Source organism: Neomonachus schauinslandi, chromosome 2 (genome assembly GCF_002201575.2).
Source record: "Neomonachus schauinslandi chromosome 2, ASM220157v2, whole genome shotgun sequence".
NCBI lineage: Eukaryota > Metazoa > Chordata > Mammalia > Carnivora > Phocidae > Neomonachus > Neomonachus schauinslandi.
The window spans coordinates 35,092,617-35,113,975 of NC_058404.1; the positions used below are offsets into that span (position 1 = coordinate 35,092,617).

Here is a 21,359-nt window from a genome sequence, read left to right on the forward strand (position 1 = left end):
CTTTCTTTGTAAAAACCCCTGGGTACCATATACCTGATGTTTTGAGAAAAATTATTGTTAAAATTTACAATACAGAAACTATGTTTCTCTTACATAAGAGATCAGCAAAATTAAGACATTTGTAAATTACAAAATAACCAAAATGATTTGTTCCCTGAGTATTTAAAAAATTCCCCAATCTCCCCAAATAAGTCAGGCAAAGCATTTTGTTCATCTTGCAAAGCAAAAGAGAGCACTGTGCCCCGAGCCTTGAACATATTTACCTGCAGGTCACTCAGTCCTCTAGAATCGGAGTCAGATGTGTCTCTGTATGCTGAGCTAGTCATTTCTACATCAGTTGAGGCGCGACTCCTTTTCTTTAGAGGTTTACAGGAATCTGAAATCTCGCTGGCACCTTAATACAACATACTGAAATTAATCCTAAAATAGTGCTTAAGGTTTGTTGTTTTCATTTTTTTTTTTGTGGGAGATTCTTTCTTTCCCCAAACTCATCTGTAGTGTGAAAAAAGCACAGCTCTCTTTGTAACACTGAAGTCACGAGTCAAAACTTCAGAAGCTTCTGACCTTCCTGATAGTGAGTGATTTAATTTACAACCGTTCTATTAAAACATTTAATTCAGTGCTCCTGCTCTAAAGCTATTTTCAGTCAACAGAGCCCAAGTTCCAAGCTAAAAACCAATTCTATCAAAACTACAGGATAGCCGATTGATTTGGAGCAATCCAAAGAACCATTCAATTTGGAGGGGGAAGACATAAAACCCAACACACTGTGTAGCTTACAAATATGGTCGCAGAGACATCTCCATCTTGTTTTTATTAGGGATGTGACAAATCTTTGATTTGTATTCGATTCGTACACGGATAGTGCCATTTTCCCCCGAATTTTGCAATTCAGTTGATTATTGCCCCCCGAATAAATTTTGGATGTTCATAATTGTTCATCTGAGACTTCCTTGGTGAAGTGGCATTTATTGTGACCATTAACAAGTGCTGCAGCACATCTACATATGTCATGCCATTTAGGAGGCACATTGCTGAGGGTTGTAACGGACAATCAATGTTCAAGTGCAGCCAAATCACGAAGAGCTGGATGAGAGGCCTCTATGTGGAATTTGTGCGGGAAGGAATAAATATGAAAAAAAAAAAAAGGCAGAGAATAGTGTGGAATTTTTTTAAAACTGTGTGTAATACAAATCCAGCCAAAACAATAGTGCAAAAAGTTACAAAGCAACAATCTCTTGGGCTAATGCAGTATAGGCTATACAGAAACAGCCACGATGAAATGTGCAGATCAGGCACGGTGAATACCAGGGAACCAAGGAGACGGTTAATATTTCAACCCACAGTTTGTGTTTTGGATTTTTTTCCCCCAAAATTTCCATACAACAAACAGACATCTAGATCAGCCCAGCAAGCTATGGTGGAAGTGTGCAGTCCAGAAGAGACCATGGAGAAACAAGTCTCCTGAGGCCATGAAGATCCGCAACAGGCTGAGTGAAAGTAGCACTTGGTATATAGCCATGTTCTGTGGTGGAGGATGTGGGCCTCTTTAGACTGCTCAGATTACTGGAACCTTGTTATCACATCCCATTCTACAAGTTTTTTCACTGAATGTTTCCTTACATCTATAAATGAGGGTGCCTGCCCATGTTAACGCTGATTAAAAAACACAAGTACACAAATCTATCTCCTTCATTGCTGGTGTGTGGACCCAGAACACCACCACAAAGTATTTCCTTGGCCTAAAAGATCACTGGATTAACAAGGAGTTTTAACAGAGGAACAGGAGTGCTGTACTGAGAGGCTTTCGAAGGGAAAACACAGGTACCGCCATTTCCGATGAGTTTCTGAAAATGCTAGAAAAATGACAGACTGCCAAAGACAGCTGCCATGCTGTTCTCCATGATAACGGCACTAATATTAAAAAAAATAAGAGCTTTTAATGATTGTAATGTATACAGTTTGGGCTGTTTGGCAAAACCCTGCAGATGTGCATTAATGATGCTTTATTTAAAAACAAAAAACAAAAAAACAAAAACAGTCCATGTTGAAATTGATCAGTGTAAGTTAAACGGTGGTTTTTAGGCTGGACCCATGATTTAAGCTGTACCCATCCAGCTCAGACCGAAAAAAAAAAGAAAAAAAAAAAAGAAAAAAAAAATCATCTGAATGTTAAAGCAATCGTTCAGAGTCTTGAAGAAGAAACCAGGCAGGAAAATGCCAATAATGATGATTGGCGAAATCAAAATTGAAAACAAAGAAACTGTTTATCGAGCCGCCGACAAAGAAATCTTGCATGGAGACTCCAAGTCTGGAGTTTCTGGGATGAAATTGTACAGGAATCTCAGTCCACAGTTTCCTCAATCGCTGCGGAGACGGAGCTGTCACTGAATCTGACAGAGCCCTGCACTCCCCGGTCCGCCGACCCTGTGGAATGGTGGAAACACAACGCAATCAGGCCTCCTAATCTCGCAGCGATCGCGATGTCTTTTCTTGGAGCTCCGCCAAGCAGTGTTCCCTCCGAGAGGCTGTTCAGTTCTGCTGAGGATCTCCACGGAGACCATCGCTGCAGACTTCTCCCCGAGAATGCAGAGAGGCTGGTGTTTTTTTTTTTTTTTTTTTTAAATAATGCAATTTGCCCAGAGTAAACTACAGGTATTAAATACAGTTTGAATGATCTCACCAAAAACGCACGAATCATGCTATGGAGTTTGTACTGTAGTCAAATTGCACACAGAAAATACGGATATAAGTTTAAGGTTTCTTAAACTTTGTGCATATCTCAAATAGATTCGCATAAGGTCATCTAATAATGGCCATAAATATGCTACGAATCATTTTAATTAAAAAAAAAAAAAGATTTTACAGCACTGTCAAAATAAACGTGGCAAGATTTTTTTTCAATCAGGTTGTCTTGTCTGATTTGTCATAGTCCATGTTTGACAAACATTAATAGCTACTATTCGGTATTCAGTCGAATACCAAAAAAAATGGATTCGTCACATCCCTAGTTTATAAACCAGTGAAACCCCAGAATCTTATGGAGAAAAGCTGGAAACAGTATCAAGTCTACGTGGTGTTCTCCAATTTACAAAAACAAGTAAGACTTCACACATGGAGGTACAGAATAAGATCAACTCTAAAACACACACACACACACACACATACATACACACACACACACACATACCAGGAAATACTTCAGTTTCACATAAATTTTTGACTGAAGAGCAACAACAGTGATTTACAGAGACAAACAAAAATACATGAAGTACAAATAAGTAATTCTTAAAAATTGGTTTTAATCAAGGAAATGCAAGGCAACATTATAGTAACTCACCTTTCTGTAATCCAGTCTTCACTGTAGCCTGAGGAACTGTTTCAACCTGTTTGGACAGAAAAATATACCATTAACAAGGAATTTTTTTTTTTCACTTTTAATTAACAGAGGGAAAAAAACAATACTTCCATCAATCTAAGTAATGATGAGTGATTAATGTATCTGAAATCTGAACTCCGTCCCATCTTCTGGGTAAAGTTCTCTGTCTCAAGGTCAGGGAGGGTTTAAATCCTAGCTGCCTATGCTGAATTCCAAGTGACAACACACAGCCACATGCTCTCTAGCAAAGACTTTTCCCACCATTCCCTTGGTATATGAAGAGAACAAGAATCCTTTCCTCAGTGTCTGGGAGGCAGGAGAGGGGTTGTTTCTGCAACCAGCCCCAATGTTGCTATAAACCCCTCCCGCCCCAAAGACGTTAGGATAAATTTTTACTTACTATGATACTCAGGTTAATGTAACTCACGCCACTTTAAGACCCTTCCGCGCCTGCACTCACAGCTAAGTTGCTGGGAATCAGGACCCTCTCTGTAGAGAGTGCTACAGGGCTCCATACAGCTGGAAGCTCAATACTTTTGCTGCTAGTACAAACTTAAGAAAATAAGTTTGTGATATTGCAAAAGCACTTTCTTGAGTGTCTTATGAACAGTGTCTTGATCCTACATTAGGAGAGCGAGATCAGAAGTTATTCTGCCAATGTATATGTAAAACACGTGGTAATTTGAGGCTTGAACCATTGGAATTAAAGAAAGGATGCTGTTTGGAGGAGTTCCTGTTTTAGCTATGAATTGAATTTTATGTTTCTTTAAGATGTGGTGAGATATGCATGTTGAAACACATTTTGTAAATATTTAAGGATTGTTCTAAGCTTTTTAAAAAAAATTTTTATTTTTTTTACAACAGGTAAAAAAACATACAACAGAAGCGCTTTTATAAGATACAATTAGTAATACAAATATAAAATCTTCTAAACAATCACTGTTATTGTTCTACTACTAACTATAACACAGTGGCATTAACAATTTGTCCCGCTTTTTATACTCATTCTGCTTATTAATTTTAAACTGGTCACAGACTGAATTTGGGAACCAGCTGGAAAAATCACAACCTTGTTTTGGTAATTAATGCTATAGATTTGCAAGAGCTTAGAAAGATTTTTTGGAATATAATTTCCTAAGTATGAAAGTTAATTATGGTGAATGAGTGACAAATTAGTATATTATTTAAATTTTAGTTAAATATTTCTGGGAAAATTGTTTTACATGCTTGGAGATACCACAGAGCACCCACAAAATCACCTTTTAAGTTTGGAAATTTAAATTATGAAGGAAATAATTTGAATAGAAAAGTCCACACTTCCATATTAAGTGGTTTTAAAAATATAAAGCTTATTGGAATACTATTCAGAATTCTTTTTTGTTTAACAGCAGCTGTCTGGGCTATAAAAAAATGGATATTCTTCCACTTTAAAAAATTTGGAAAAATTCTTATTGTGAGTTTAATTTCAAGGAATAATGGTTTCTAAAAATTTCTTTGAACAGGTAATTTCATATGCGTATTACTACATTGATTACACTGGTTTAATACCCTTCAGTCAAATCTCCCTCCTCTTTTTTGTTTTTACTTAAATGGTGTTTCTGATAACCCAATCACAGGTGAGTGCCAATCCACTGGGAAAATAACATTCCAAAAAATCTGTGATACCAACAGAAAAACCAGATCATCTATGATTATCTGTGTCTTAAATAGAACTCTCATAGTTAAATTAATTTGATTTGTTTAGAAAATAAAAACAATACATACCAGCAGCTTAAACAAAAAATCAAAATTTAAAAGGGCAGGGGGGACTCAATGATGGTTCCAAATAAAAATCATGAAAACTTGAAATCACTTTGCTCATAACAGAAATTTCAAAATAAATGTGAGGAATTCTTTAAGAGTCTTGTACCACTGGCTTCCCATCTCCTGAAGCCTATTTTCTGTGAAAATGCTTTAAGCAGAATCACAGGGATGGTTGTATTAGAATTAGGCACTGGAACTCACCAGGACAGAAGCATAAGATAGTCCAGAAAAAGGAAACCCAGTTTGGGGAAAGTTTCTCTTTCTTTTAAGAAACCAGATAAGCCACAACATTTACAAATACAATGTTTTAACTCTCTACATGTAGGAAGCCAACCTGCTCCTTTTTGATCTTCTTCTTTGGCACAACCTCAGTGGATTTCTCTGATTCAGAACGAGTTCTAATCGATCTTCTCTGTTGCTTCTTTTCTACTGAGCCTAAGAGATGATTTAAAGGAACAAAAAAAACTCATTTAAGGATGACTTGACATTCATGTAATTAAGATTTGACCCAATTCCCTGCTTTTCTTATCCATTACTTTGTTTTCTAATTGTAATTGTTTTGTTTTACTTTTGGTCTTTCAATTATAAATCACTAAAAATTCAATCAGTATTACATATTTTTAATTTTAACAAATGAATTAAACTAATTCTATATGTAAAACGTTTAATGGTGCTTGGTGTACCTGTATGAGTTTTTGCTACTGTTATATTATTAACAAAAACAGAGGAAAAAGGCACAAAGATGTGGCCAAAACCAAATCATTAATTTGGATGTCAAGGGACTTGTTACGCTTTAGAAATAATGAGTTATGAAAAACTTTTTGAAACAAGTTAGCAAGGTTTTTCATGTTAAATAGTAAAACAGAAACTAAGTAATACTTTTAAACAGTAAAATTCTTTGGAAGTAAACAAAAAACAACTCATATGGACCCCATTTTGGACAGGATAAAACTTAGAATGAGGACCACCATTAGAAAGAACACTAAGTCAGGAATGATTCATTCTGCAATCCTGAGAAGGAACGATGCCTGCAGCACAGCTGTTCTCCATCTTCTCAGTGCTAGGACCACCTACATGGTCCTTCCTACATAATAATCACCCTTCCACACCTTGCCAAGGGAGATAGCTCTTATCAAAGCAGGCAGAAGCTACTTCAGTAAAACCTTCCACATTACCTTTATATTTTGTGGTTTCATTGTTCTTGCCTATGTATAAATGATTTCCTTCCTTAGTTCAAAGCCAAAATAAAGAAGGATCGCACTATGTCTGTTTTGGGGAACAAGGAGGTAGTGTGATACTAATATATTGTTCCTGAGCTGTGTTGATTTCTAGCAGAAAAGTCACAAATGAAGGTGTTGGCTCCTTCCTTCATGCTCACTCTGCTTTATGGAAATGTTCACTAAGACAACAGATATCCTACCCTCACAGGCACCTGAGTATCCCAGAAATCCAGACTTTAATATAATCATCAATATTCAAGTACCTACCAGGAAAGAGGAAAATGAAAATAGAACTGCTTAAAACAAACAAAATAGCTTTACTTGTTTTGATTATGACAACATGACTTCCATTAAGTACAGACGGTATTTGATCTACTATCTTATAGGAAATAAGGCAACATGACTTCTTATAATTGTTCTGAAAGCTACCCGAAGAACACATAAAATCTACTACATTTAAAACCACTAAAAAGTACTACATTCTTGTCTTAAGAGAGAGGAGGTGAGCATCTCTGAACTTGGAAAATAGCTTAGAAATCTAGTATAAAGGCAAATACAATTCTTCAAATCACAGAAATTAGCAGTGCCACACACTCTATGTGCCCCCTAAACTTACTAAGAAAAGGCTCAAGAATTCTAAGTAGTTAACACCAACCGAGATGATACAACTGGTTTCTGAAAGGAGATAGTCTTTTCTCTCACTTTTCAACTACTGAAGTTATTTCCACAAGAAGCAAAATGGTCATTTAAAAAGGCAAAATACGCTCGCTGGTAACCAAATTTAAACCAAGGTCAAAGCTTTAGAGCACTCATTAATTTACAACCTAAATATAGCGCCTACCTACAGAAGAAACTGAGCTTTTTCCAGATATAAAGAATTAGAACCTTCCACTTAAAAAAAAAATTTCATGGCAAAACTTAAATATTACAGTGAAAAGACTACGTGAAAAGAAAACGTTCAGTAGCTGAGGGGAAGGAAAAAAATAAACCCTATTAAAAATAAAAGTATACTATTTAAGATCAATCTAATATGAAGAGTTTATTTTCTCCCTGAATAGGAGAATGTAGATATTTAAATAAAGATCCCCCCTAGGCTAAGTATCACACTTAAATCAGATCAATTACAACAGTTTAATGTAAAGAAAGATAACAAAATTGATGTACCTGACTGGAGAGCTGAGGCCAAAAGATTCTTTTAATCTTCAAAGAAGGGAACAAATGTTTTCAATTATGGCTAATTAATGCAAAATTGTTTAAGTCCATTTATTCATTTCTTTAACATCATAATTTCATTTTTTTATACAGTATTGTGAAATGATACAAGTTGCAAATCTGGTTCTGGACTTTGCTACTCTCTCCTTATTTTAATGCAGCTTCCCTTCCCAACTCAAATTTGGATAAAGGCATAATGTTTTGTATGCCCTATATGCCCCATCTCCCCTGCTACCACCTCTCCCTGTCTTGTAGCTCCCTTCACATTTTTTTTAAAGAAAGCTAGCCCAAGTTCTTTCCTGAACAGTGATTGCTTTTATTTTAGCTCTTATAATAATAAGAATCTTACTCAAAGTTTCCCTTACAAAAATATTTGCCCCTTGTGCCACTCAATAACAATTCTGCCTGAGTTACTACTGATTCAAGGCTACTACCTCAGTTCTCAAGACTTTAATCCTTCTAGAAAATTAAAATCGATCCCTTCTTTGATATGATTCCAACATTTTTTTAAAAGAACAAGGTGAAACAAACTCGTTTCTCCTAAACTAAAATTCCAAATGACCAAACCAGTTGACAATCTAACTCTTCGCTTGATGGCTGTATGAAACAGTAATACTGTTATATAAACCAAACCCACCAGACCCTCAGTTAAACTATAAGATTCTTAGTATGTCAGTCCCTTAACAAAAATTACTTTGACCATTCCAAAGGCACAACCTTATATAGGCATTTCTATTTTAAACAAGAATAATATAGCTTGATTTTCAATTCATGGTATCTGTTAATCAGAGAACAGATTATAATATATAAATTATAATAGGAGAGTTAGGCCCTAGTCCCCTACTTACTAACATCTAGTACACCTAAGAATAATAAAAAGAACATGGGCATCTGAAAATTAGTTTCTAGTAAGAGATGAAAGAGGAAATGGTAAGAATGTGTTAATAGTGCTAGAAAAGTAAAGCTGTTATTTTCATGCAAAGAGAGATAATCAAATGGTGCATTTACTCAGATGTGTACAGATTTCATAACTATACTCTTTTAATTACAAAGCCTTATTACTTAAACTCCTATAGGAAAAATAACTTACTATGAATAAAGCTCCCTAGCCCCTCAACCGTTCTTTCCTATTGAAGTAACTACTTTTATAACTCAATTTTTTTTAATGTAATTTGATTTTGATAACTGAAAGTTTCTTAGGAACACAGCTACTATATTATAGCAGAACAGAACTATGACCTCTCAAAATACATATATACCCTACTATATACTATACTCTTCATTCCTTACCCACCTGTAGGACCAGATGTTGCTTCAGGAGATGATATATTCTGAGTTGCCTTTTCATTTCTCTGGTTTGGTGTAGAAATTATAAGTCTGTCCTGTCCTCTGACACTTATTTCCGTTTTGTTACCAATTCCCTTTAAAATAAGACAAAATAAAAAACAGCTGATTACCAGGCAAATGGCGTCGTTGGCTTACAAAGACAGCTTAAGATGGTCATGATTTGCTTGAATTTTACACGGTCTTTGACTGCAGTTAATTTATCATCTTCACCATTACCAGAGCAATTTTATTAAGTCATCAGGATGTATTCTAAAATGTATGAGATTATGTGAAGAAAAAAAAACGACTCCACATGAGGCATATCACTAAAAAAATGAAACCGTATCACCTAGTTTTCTGTCAAAACCAAAATGTTTTCTGGTCTGAACAGTCTCTCCCGTTACCTCACCACAGGAAAAGAACTGGAGTCATTCTCATTTGGTTAAGTACCCTACTACACTCATGTCTTAAAAGACAAGAATATCCTTAGGTACAGAAATTTGACATTCATGATGACCAAAATGTGTACCCAATAAGCAACTTGAAGCAGATAGAAGGCAGCTACAATTATAGCTCTGTCTCATTTTAGGTATTTTTAATACAATGAAATAAAGGAGTGTTTTGTAAATATTTGTATTTTTAAGATGTTCATTTTTAAAAGATCAGTTTTGGGACGCCTGGGTGGCTCAGGTAGTTAAGTGTCCAACTCTTGATTTTGGCTCAGGTCATCTCAGGGTCATGAGATTGAGACCCTACCCCCCTACTCCATGCTCAGCGGGGAGTCTGCTTGAGATTTCTCTCTCTCCCTCTGCCCCTGCCTGCCTGCCCCTCATGTGTGGGGGGGCACTCTCTCGCTAATAAATAAATCTTTTTCCGAAGTTTAAATAAATAAACAAAAGACAACTTTATCTCAAATTTCATTTAAATTGCACTCTTTGGAGTGGGGTGACAAAGTTTGATTTGTATATCCAAATGGAGATAAAATCTAGCTCCAAGAATGAAGCCAATTTGCATTAAAAAAAGATGCAGAGTATTCGTTTGCTATTCCAAGCTGTCAGTAGAACCAAGTGGAGCCTGTAACTTAAGCCTTTCTTTTTTTAAAGATTTTATTTATTTATTTGAGAGAGAGAATGAGAGAGAGCACAAGAAGGGGGAGGGTCAGAGGGAGAAGCAGACTCCCTGCTGACTCCCTGCTGAGCAGGGAGCCCAATGCGGGACTCTGATCCTGGGACTCCAGGATCATGACCTGAGCCGAAGGCAGTCGCTTAACCAACTGAGCCACCCAGGCGCCCTCTAACTTAAGCCTTTCCAAGTAGTCTAGTCTTACTGAAATCAGCTGAACCTACAGTCAGAAACAAACTAATAGAGAACCCTTGTACTCCTCTCTGGTAAAATAGTATCACTTGAGCACAGGGTGTCGCATGTAAGTGTTCAATCACTAAATTCTACAGCTGAAACTAGTATTACACTGTTATGTTAACTACCTGGAATTTAAATAAAAACTTGGAAAAATATATCACTGATGAGGCATACTTTAATTATTTTCATGTGCATATGACAATGTTAGGAAATAAGCAGAGTTCTTTAAAAACACACACCCACGAGGTGCCGCTAAATTGAATTCACAAGCCCACAACTGTGGTAAGGATTTGGAGGACAGTGAAGAGGTATATGGAATAAACATTACAAATGTTATGACACAATTTTAAAGTCTAAAAGCTAAAATATAAGTGCCCTAAATGGAGGTTCAGGGCTGGCTGATGGAGATACTCAATTTGAAGAGGTATTTTCACCCCATTACCCACGCTATCACCACAGTTAATTGTTACAGAACAAACACAGTTCTGGAATTTCTCTTAAATGCATTAGCTATCCAAAGTGAACATGAGTCTAACAAAATTGCCGGTGCAACCAAACAGATCAGCAGGTATAATTATTACAATGGTTAATTCAGATAACTGACAAAAATAATATAAGAAGAAGCACACTTTGCAGCTAAGAAAAACTAACTATACAAACTGGAAACAGGCAAAGTGCCGAGTTTTTTTCCAAAACTTTAGGGAGTTAAGCTCAATTTTGGCTGCACAGCTCAAGATTAATCTAGTACAGATGGGGATATTACAAAAGAGGGAAAAAAAGAAGGAAAACATAGGCTTTTTGCTTGTCTTTTTTGCCCCCTCTTAAACACAGTAAACTCACTGTACATTTCAAATGCAGCGGATAAAAGGGTATTTAAATTATGACTTTGTCTTGTTTGTGGGGTTTCTTTTTAAATGCTAAGGTTGACTACTTATTAAATAATGTTCCCCCAAAACACCCATGAAAAAAGGAGGTACCTTCGTTGAATAAACAAACTGATCGATAAATTTCCCATCTCCTGTAGCGTTCTGAAGAGCAAACACTTGTTCAATCTTCACAACCGGAGACATGTTACACTTCTGCAAATCCAGGCTCCCTCTGTGCATTGTAATGGAAGCTGGTAAAGATTTCCTCGCGGCGGCCGTTTTCCAGGCTATTTTAACAGGAGGTGGTTCTTCTTCTTCCACACTTGTGTGCCGCCTCTGGCTCTGTCTCCGAATTTCAGTACTTGAGAGCGAGGAGGCCACCTCACCTGCATTGGTCTGTTCTGGCTGAGTATTCAGCACTGACCTTGGTCTTCGGGTTTTCTTAACTTCAGCTTTGGAGGCAACATTCTTTTTTGCTTGGGACAAAGCCTCCTCAGGCTGTTTATCAATATAGATAAAAGTATACTGTTCTATTCTTTCCTCTCGGGTCATTTTCAATGCCTTCTCTGCATGGGCAATGCCAATATCCCACTGAGCACGTTCTCTCTGAGGTCGGGGTTTCCGAATCTAAAAAAAGACCCAGGCATATAAAAGACACAGGCATGATCAGATACTCTTCAATCTAATTGGTACATTTAAACCAATATGTAGTTCCCATGTGATCCTGTCATCTTTCCAGGTAACAAATAATTATCTTCAGGTTCTTCAGTCAAATACATGAAATGTTCTAACTCCCTAACTTTGGTAAGTCAGTATTACTATCAGATGATATGCAGGTATACTCTCTCTTACACATCCTTTTTCGTTGACCACTCTGCTGGACAAGTCCCTCAAAGAGGGAGCTGTCCTCACATTATGTTCATAAAAAGCTAGCAATGAGGGCAAAGGGAAGAGAGACTGCAGAACGATTACTTTCAATGGCCAATAAAACACCAACATTAAAAATGACACCCTAAAGCTCAGGGGTGCTACAGAGATCACAATAGAGCAAATGGCAGAGTTTGCATTTGTGTGGTAGTTTGTACCATAATGCAAACAGGGGCAGAATGCAGAGAAAGGAGAGAGCCTAGAGGAACAAATGAAAGTTGACAAGATATAGGAAAGAAGGAATGTATAAGAGAAAAAATGAACCTGAACCAATTTCCACAGGTGTCCTTCACTGTTGCTCAGAAGACTTTGAGTTGGCCAGACAGATAAGAAAACTTTTGATGACCAAAGCCATCAGGAATTATCCAGGGAGTTAGACTGAGGTAGCCCAAAATTAGCTAACGAAACTATGAGAAGGGATGGTATATGTGGAACGCTGATGTATAAATCTGTAAAATGTTGTCTGATAAAATTAATCAAAATCCTCTGTGATCAAATTTAGCTTTTAAAGTGTAAAAGTATGACAAATTTCTGAATTACAAGAGACCCACCCTAAAATTAGTTGAGTTTAAAAATGTCAACCAGATAGATTATCAGGAGCTGATGTCATAATTCTAAAATATCCACCACCACAAACATATTTCTTGGTTCTATCACTAAGTGTGACCTTGGTTGAACCAGTTACTTAAGCTGTCTGTGCCTCGATTTCTTCATCTGCAGAAATAGGAATAATGGTGTCTACGCCACTTAAGTTGTTATGGAGATTAAATGAATTAATATACACAAAATGCTTAAAATAGTGCCCGTCTCACAGTAGGTGCTCACTGAATATTTTAGAAACTTTACTTTCACAAAACAATTTTACTAGGTAAGAATAAAGGAAATTATGTAAAGATAATGAAATAGGAAAAAGTATAAAACTCCCTGGCAAAATCCACATTTCACTAGCATCTACTAGTCTTATGTACACTAATTCAATTCAAAAATAGAATCCAACACTGTACTAAGCAGAGTTCAAGTTTTTAATAGTATTCTAATGTTGTTTATATAAAATATAAAACTTACTGACATACAAGAAATTATTAAAACTGGACTCAGGTTAACAACTATCTGAAATCAAGTATGAAAACTTCTATTAAATTATTAAATCCTCTAAAAACCATATTCGATTGGTAATGTTAATATGTTGTCAGATACCTTTTGTTTCTCAGAGTGATTGCTGGCTTGTTTGGTTGCTTCAGCCAATAATTCTTCATACTGTTTATGACCTTTATACTCTCGTACTCGCTTTTCATGAACCCATGCCCTCTCTGGCTGGTTGCTAAAAAACTGGACGTGATACTCCCGGGCACCTGTAAGCAAAAATTCTTATTAACCATTTCAGAACATAAGCATCCACATATACTCTGCCAAAAACATGAACCTAAGCCAGGTTCCCTAGTATCACTCCTATTAAAACTTGTACGCTTTGGATTGTCCGAAGATATAATCCAACACTTGCCAATTACACAAGTAATAGTTAGTGTAAAAAAAAAAATCACTCCCAAATGATTAAAATTAGTCCAGCAAATTTTAAGAGAAAGAAAATCAGAAATTCTGCTAATTATCAGATTTGTTACCTTGGTTACACAACTTATTTTTGCTTGTCTCAAATCCTTTTACAAACAAATCTGGGAATAAATAATTTTTTCTTCAAAAAATGTGTAACAGGGGCGCCTGGGTGGCTCAGTCAGTTAAGTGTCTACCTTTGGCTCAGGTCATGATCCCAGAGTCCTGGGATAGAGCCCCATGTTGGCTCCCTGCTCAGTGGGGCGTCTGCTTCTCCCTCTCCCTCTGCCTCCCCTCCCCCGCTCGTGGGTACTCGCTCTCTCTCAAATAGAATCTTTAAAATATATATATAACATATTTTCTTGGACTTTAAAAGTGCTAGTCAAATTGCTTTTCTGGCTATATAGAACTGGGCTATATAGACTTGGGGATGGAGAGGAGGCCACTGACTCAGGGATCCTGTGAGGTCAAAACTATCTTCATAACAATACCAAGATGCTACCACTTTTCAGTTGGTGGCATTTGCACTTCATACAGCAAGAACAATGGTGGGTAAGACTGCTGGCACGTTGGCACAAATAAAGACAGTGAGTGACTCCAAACAATACTAGTATCACATTCTTCATAGCCACATACTGGCAGTTAAAACAAAACAAAACAAAAAGCCAGTTTTATTTAATGTCCTTGATGAAGTAGTAAAAATGATTAATTTCACTGAATTTCAACCTTTGGACACTGTCTTTTTAATATTCTGCATGATGAAACGGGAAGTATGCATAAAGCGCTTTTGCTTACTCAAGTGTGACAGTTATCTTGAGGAAAAGTACTTGTGTGATTGAGTTGCAAGATCACTGGCCACTTTTTCATAAAACATCATTTTTATTTGAAAGAATGACTGACAGAAAAACTGTGGTTATTTGAACTTGAGCATCTGGCAGGTATTTCCTCAAAAAAGAACAAAGCAAGTTTGCTATTTCAAGGAAATCAACTGACAGTATTTGTTGCCAATGACAAAATTTGATCTTGCAAGCAAAAATTAGAATTTTGGAAAACCTGAGTCTTCCAACTTCCCAATAATCAAAGAATTTTCTGATGAAATAACTGATCATATAAATTAATGTGATTTTAAAAATATCTATAGAGGATGGGCCCCTGGGTGGCCAGTGATTAAGCAACCAACTCTTGATTTCAGCTCAGGTCAGGTCATGTCATGATCTCAGGAACGTGAGATCAGAGCCTTGCTTGAGATTCTCTCTCCCTCTGCCCATCCCCCAGCTCCTGTGCACACTCTATAAAGAAAAAATCTATAGAAGGATGTGTCAACATTTGGAAGATATGTCTCACTTGGTAAAGCCAATATTTTTTATTTTTTAAAATTTTATTTACTTGAGAAAGAGAGAAAGAAGAGAGCGTGCCTGCAGAGGGTAGGGGGGGAGACAAGCATGCTTAGTGCAGAGCCCCACGGGGGGGTGGGCTCAATCCCAGGACCCTGAGATCATGACCTGAGTGAAAGTCAGACACTTAACCAACTGAGCCACCCAGGCGCCCCAAAACCAGTATTTTTAAAATTTTTTATTTATTTATTTGACAGAGAGATAGCTAGAGCAGGAACACAAGCAGGGGGGAGTGGGAGGGGGAGAAGCAGGCCTCCCGCCGAGCAAGGAGCCCGATGCGGGACTCGATCCCAGAACCCCAGGATCATGACCCGAGCCGAAGGCAGACGCCCAACGACTGAGCCACCCCGGCGCCCAAAAAACCAGTATTTTTTAAATGGCCAATATATGATGTTATAAAATCATGAAAAGTAAAAGATTCATCCAAAGTGCAAGACAGAACCAATGGATTTCAATGTAACAAAGTACAAAAAGTTTATGGATATGATTTCAGATTCCATATTGGAACTAACCCACCACTTACTGAGTTTTGGTGTAATATCAAAGAAATACATCCACAATTACCTAAAAAGGCTATTAAAATACACTATCCTTTTTCAACTACACATCTGCCTGAAGTCAGATTATCTTCATATAGTTCAACCAAAACAAAAAATCGTAACAGAATGAATGTAGAAGCAGATACAAGAATCTAGTATCTTCACTTAAGCCAGACATTAAAGAGATTTGCAATGATGTAAAATGATACTATTCTTTTCAGTAATATTTTTGAGAAAAGTTATTTTTCATAAAAATATAATGATAACATATAATGGATTATTTTTAAATGAATTAGTAAATATTTTTAAATTCTCTTAGTTTTAATTTCCAAATTGAAATAAATAGTAATAGACAGAATCCATGTAAACAAAAGCTTTTTAGAGTCTTCAAATTTTAAGAGTAAAAGGGGTTCTGAGACCAAAATATCTGAGAACTGCTGTTCTAGAACAGTGCTACTCTCCAAGTGTGGTTCCCATAACAAGCCAGTCTGTGACAAAATAAGCAAAGTAAGCATTTAGAAACTATGATAATTTGACATTGTCATGACATTTAGGCACATGATCAGGGATCTTGTACTATACATTTTTTGCAGGAGAAGGCCTTTCCTTTTTGTAATAGTTACTTTTATTGTATTTTATGTAAGTATTGATCCATGGTGGATTGGAAATTTTTAAAAAACGAACAAAAACTGGTCTTTTACCATACATAGTTTGAAAAACACAACTCTACAGAAAATGTCTCAGGTTAACAGAGTACTGTATAACTGGTCTTGGCGAATCCAAGATAATTCAGGTAGGCAGAGAAAGGTAAGAAGCAGATCCTAACTAGAAAAATGTAGGTATAAGCTTAAATTGAACTCAGTTATCTGAAATCGATTATATCTTGGATTTGAAAATTTTTAAATTTTGTTAGACATTAATGGGAGATTATCTAAGGAATTATTTTGAAACCAGATTAAAATTTCTTATGTAAAATAGCCTATAAGAGAGAAATACACACACAATTCGATTTCCATATAATCTAATCTGAGAGGGAAGAGGCAAGCACAAATTTGACTATAATTAATCAAAGAAGGTTTATCAAAAGTCCAAGTGTTTTTAGGGACAAAAAAAGAAATATAACCTAAACTAACAGGTGAGTCTGGAAGATATGGTAGTGGGTACAGGTGATAGGGTTAAAAGAACACAGGGCATAATCTGTTTTCAAAAGTCAGTTAGTTATTCAGAAACAGTCTTTAAATTATAGTTAAAAACATGAAAACTAAAACTCAGAGATGACACAATCTCATTTTAATCTTTATTTTCAACTTCTTCCTCTATTAAATCATTAGTACAGATGAAACAAATTAAATAATTTGCCTCTTTGTTATTATCACTTTATTTTCTGCTGGCCAAAGAACTATGAATGAAATAGAAACCTAAAGGACCTGAAAAAATGAGAAGCAAGCACATCTGTGTTTGAATAATGGGCTGAATTCCAAAAGAAAAATGCAGAGGAGATTTTCTCTTTAAAGATTTATTTATTTATTTTAGAGAGAGAGAATGCATGTGCACACATACGTGGCGGGGAGGGACAGAGGGAGAGAGTCTCAAGCAGACTCCCGGCTGAGTGTGGAGCCCTGCATGGGGCTTGACCCCACGACCCTGAGGATCATGACCTGAGCCAAAATCTCCAGTCACTCAAATGACTGAGCCATCCAGGTGCCCTGGAAATGTTTTTATTTAAGAAAAATAATATAAAGGTAAAACCATCCAGTTTTAAACTAAAAAAAAAAAAGTTAGGATTAAAAGTTACAATAGGTAAAGAAGATGTGGTACACACACACACACATACACACACACACACACACACACCAAATGGAATATTACTCAGCCATCAAAAAAATGAAATCTTGCCATTTGCAACGATGTGGATGGAACTAGAAGGTATTATGCTAAGCGAAATAAGTCAATCCTAGAAAGACAATTATATGATCTCACTCATATGTGGAATTTAAGAAACAAAACAGTGGAGCACAGGGGAAGGGAGGGAAAAATAAAACAAAATGAAATCAGAGAGGGAAACAAACCATAAGAGACTATTAATCATAGGAAACACACTTGAGGGCTACTGGAGGGGAGAGGGAGGGGGATGGGGTAACTGGATGATGGACATTAAGGAGGGCACAGGGTATAATGAGCACTGGGTGTTATATGCAACTGATGAATCACTAAACTCAACCTCTGAAACTAATATTACACTATGTTAATTGAATTTAAATAAATTAAAAATAAATAAAAATAAAAGTTACAATAGGTATAATATGATACCATTTAAAACTCTCAGTAGGGGCACCTGGTGGTTCAGTCCGTTAAGCGTCTGCCTTCGGCTCAGGTCATGATCCCAGGGTCCTGGGATCGAACCCCGCATCAGGCTCCGTGCTCATTGAGGGGCCTGCTTCTTCCTCTGCCTGCCTGCATGCCTGTCTGCCTACTTGTGATCTCTCTCTCTGTCAAATAAATGAATAAAATCTTAAAAAAAAAAACTCTCAGTAAAAATATTTACTATCCTATTAATTACAATATACATAGAGAAATATAATTACTCTCAAACTTTTTTTTTTTAAGAGGGAGAGAGAGCAAGTGTGAGCAGGAGGCAGAGAGGGAACCTTAAGCAGTCTCCACGCCCAGCGCAGAGCCTGACATGGGGCTCTATCTCACAACCGTGAGATCATGACTTGAGCCAAAATCAAGTCAGATGCTTAACCCAGTGAGCCACCCAGGTGCCCCTACTCTCAAACTTTTAACAGTATTTACATTATCTGAAGGATGAAATTATAGGCACTTTTCACTTCTGACTATATATATATTTTGTATTGTTATATGCAGAAAAAGCATTTCATTTTTAACTTTTAAACTTAAAATGATTATTCAGCCATGAGATAAAAGGAAATCCTGCCAGAATGGACGAACCTAGTGGACACTGTGCTAAGTGAAAATAAGTCAGACAGAGAAAGACAGATACCATATGATCTTACTTGTATGTGGAATCTTTAAAAAAAAAAGTCCAACTCATAGAAACAATGTAGAATGATGGTTGCCAGTTATCAGGGGCTGGGGTGGGAGAGAAATAGGGAGATGCTAGTCAAAGGGTATAAGCCTTCAGTCGTAAGATGAATACGTTCGGGCGCCTGGGTGGCTCAGTTGGTTAAGCGACTGCCTTCGGCTCAGGTCATGATCCTGGAGTCCCGGGATCGAGTCCCACATCGGGCTCCCTGCTCAGCAGGGAGTCTGCTTCTCCCTCTGACCCTCCTCCCTCTCATGCTCTCTGTCTCTCATTCTCTCTCTCGCAAAAAAAAAAAAAAAAAAAAAAATGAATACGTTCTAGGAATCTAATGTACAGCATGGTTACTGTAGTTAATAATACTGTATTACAGGGGCGCCTGGGTAGCTCAGTTGTTAAGCGTCTGCCTTCAGCTCAGGTCATGATCCCAGGGTCCTGGGATCGAGCCCTGCGTGAGGCTCCCTGCTCAGCTGGAAGCCTGCTTCTCCCTCTCCCACTCCCCCTGCTTGTGTTCCTGCTCTTGCTATCTCTCTGTCAAATAAATAAAATCTTAAAAAAAAAAAATACTGTATTATATACATGAAAGTTGTTGAGAGTGTAGATCTTAAGCATTCTCACCAAACATCCACACACAAAAATAACTGTGTGAAGTGCTGGATATGTAAACTGACCAAAGTATATGTATATCAAATCATTATGTTGTATGTACACTTTAAATATATATAACTTTGGTCAATTACACCTCAATAAGGCCTGAAGAAAAAAAAAGAAAAAGAAACTTAAGATGAGACCACAACAATGAAATATAACTTAAAACAGACATGTGATACAAACATCTTTCCACATGCTCTTACAAAGAATTTGATCTTTATGTGTAAAAACTGTTATTTTTTCCAAAGCTAAGAATCCAGTAATATGGACCAATAATATGGAAATCAATGACTACTATCTAAAAATAATTAAGAAAAATTTTACAAGGTTGTTTAGATAACAAGCAACACAAAATGCTTCACAGTCATCATGTGTGAACATATCAATAAAATTTTTATACTGTGTTTTTTTGATTTTCAGAAAAACAAAACTTTCTCTAAAACTGCACTGCATACAGCTATACAATGGAATACTATTTGGCAACAAAAAAGGAAGTACTGACAGATGCCACAACATGAACCTCTAAAACACGAGGCTAAGTGAAAGAAGCCAGACACAAAAGGCTGTATGTTATATGGTTCCATTTATATGAAATGTCCAGAAAAGGCAAATCTATAGAGACAAAAAGTAGTTAGTGGTTGCTTAGCACTGGGGGAAGAGAGGAGGAATGGGGAATGACTGCTAATGGACATGGGATTTCATTTTGGGTTGAGGAAAATGTTCCAGGAGCACCTGGGTGGCCCAGTTGGTTAAGTATCTGACTCTTGTTTTCCGCTCAGGTCATGATCTCAGGGTGGTGAGATCCAGCCCTGCTTTGGGCTCTGCACTCAGCGGGGAGTCTGCTTGGGATTCTCTCTTCCCCTCTGCCCCTCCCTCACTCACGCAAGCTCGCTCCCATGACGTCAAATAAAGCCTTTTATTTATTTTTTTAACACATATTTTTTTTAAGATTTTTTAAAATTTATTTGACAGACAGAGAGACAGCGAGAGAGGGAACACAAGCAGGGCAGTGGGAGAGGGAGAAGCAGGCTTCCCGCTGAGCAGGGAGCCCGATGCGGGGCTCATCCATGATCCTAGGATCATGACCTGAGCCAAAGGCAGACGTTTAACAACTGAGCCACCCACGTGACCCAAATAAACTCTTTAAAAAAAAAGTTTTAAAATTAGATGTAGTGATGACTGCACAACTCCGTAAATGTACTAAAAATCACTAATTTGTATGTAAATCATATCTCAAGAAAGCTATTATTTTAAAAACTACTGCAAAAAAGAAAATTAAAAATATTGAAATATACTTAAAAAAAGATTTTATTTATTTATTTGATAGAGAGAGACACAGCAAGAGAGGGAACACAAGCAGGGGGAGTGGGAGAGGGAGAAGCAGGCTTCCCGCTGAGCAGGGAGCCCGACGCGGGGCTCGATCCCAGGACCCCGACACCATGACCCGAGCCAAAGGCAGACACTTAACCAACTGAGCCACCCAGGCGCCCTATCCTTATGTTTTGAATAAGTAAATAGAGTTTCAGAGAGTCCTTATTCCATAACCTCCACTCTTTTTTTTTTTTTTAAAGATTTTATTTATTTGATAGAGACACAGCGAGAGAGGGAACACAAACAGGGGGAGCAGCAGGCAGAGGGAGAAGCAGGCTTCCCGCCGAGCAGGGAGCCCGATGCGGGGCTCGATATCGGGACCCTTGGATCATGACCTGAGCCGGAGGCAGCCGCTTAACGGCTGAGCCACCCAGGCGCCCCTCAAAATACACTTTTAATTAATTTAAACTTTAAAAAATTTCTAAATTCTCAGAGTTCTGGTTTTCTCAATCATACAAATTTTACCAGCAGTAAAGCAGGAGATTACCTAGGGAATTCCAGACCATATTAGATTAATTCCTAAATTTAAATACTTCCTTTGAAATACAGATGCGGCATAAAATTGTGCTTTCACTTGTATCCCATAAAAAAGCTGTAATTAGCAGGTTTTCATAGAGTAATTAAATGTGAAACTCTATATAATTTCAAAAGCACGCTTTTCTAAGGAGAGAGAATTGAAGAGCCACAACTCTCACATGATCTAATACCCCAGAGTGCTCCA

The 21,359-nt window shown here is 37.1% G+C and overlaps 1 protein-coding gene across 2 annotated transcripts in view; it reads right to left on the reverse strand.

Annotated features, from left to right (window-relative positions):
* The window catches only part of NSD3 (nuclear receptor binding SET domain protein 3), a 118,775-nt gene that overhangs the window by 39,590 nt on the left and 57,826 nt on the right, over positions 1–21,359 (reverse strand). The window contains exons 5-10 of one of the 2 annotated variants that reach the window (XM_044912830.1): positions 13,290–13,444; positions 11,277–11,792; positions 8,909–9,035; positions 5,517–5,617; positions 3,341–3,386; positions 264–394 (exon numbers count right to left, since the gene is read on the reverse strand). In XM_044912830.1, coding sequence (XP_044768765.1) covers positions 264–394; positions 3,341–3,386; positions 5,517–5,617; positions 8,909–9,035; positions 11,277–11,792; positions 13,290–13,444 — 1,076 coding nt within the window. Of the gene's footprint in view, positions 1–263; positions 395–965; positions 2,428–3,340; positions 3,387–5,516; positions 5,618–8,908; positions 9,036–11,276; positions 11,793–13,289; positions 13,445–21,359 lie in introns of those variants that run through there. The other variant, XM_021681570.2, reaches the window with a different exon arrangement.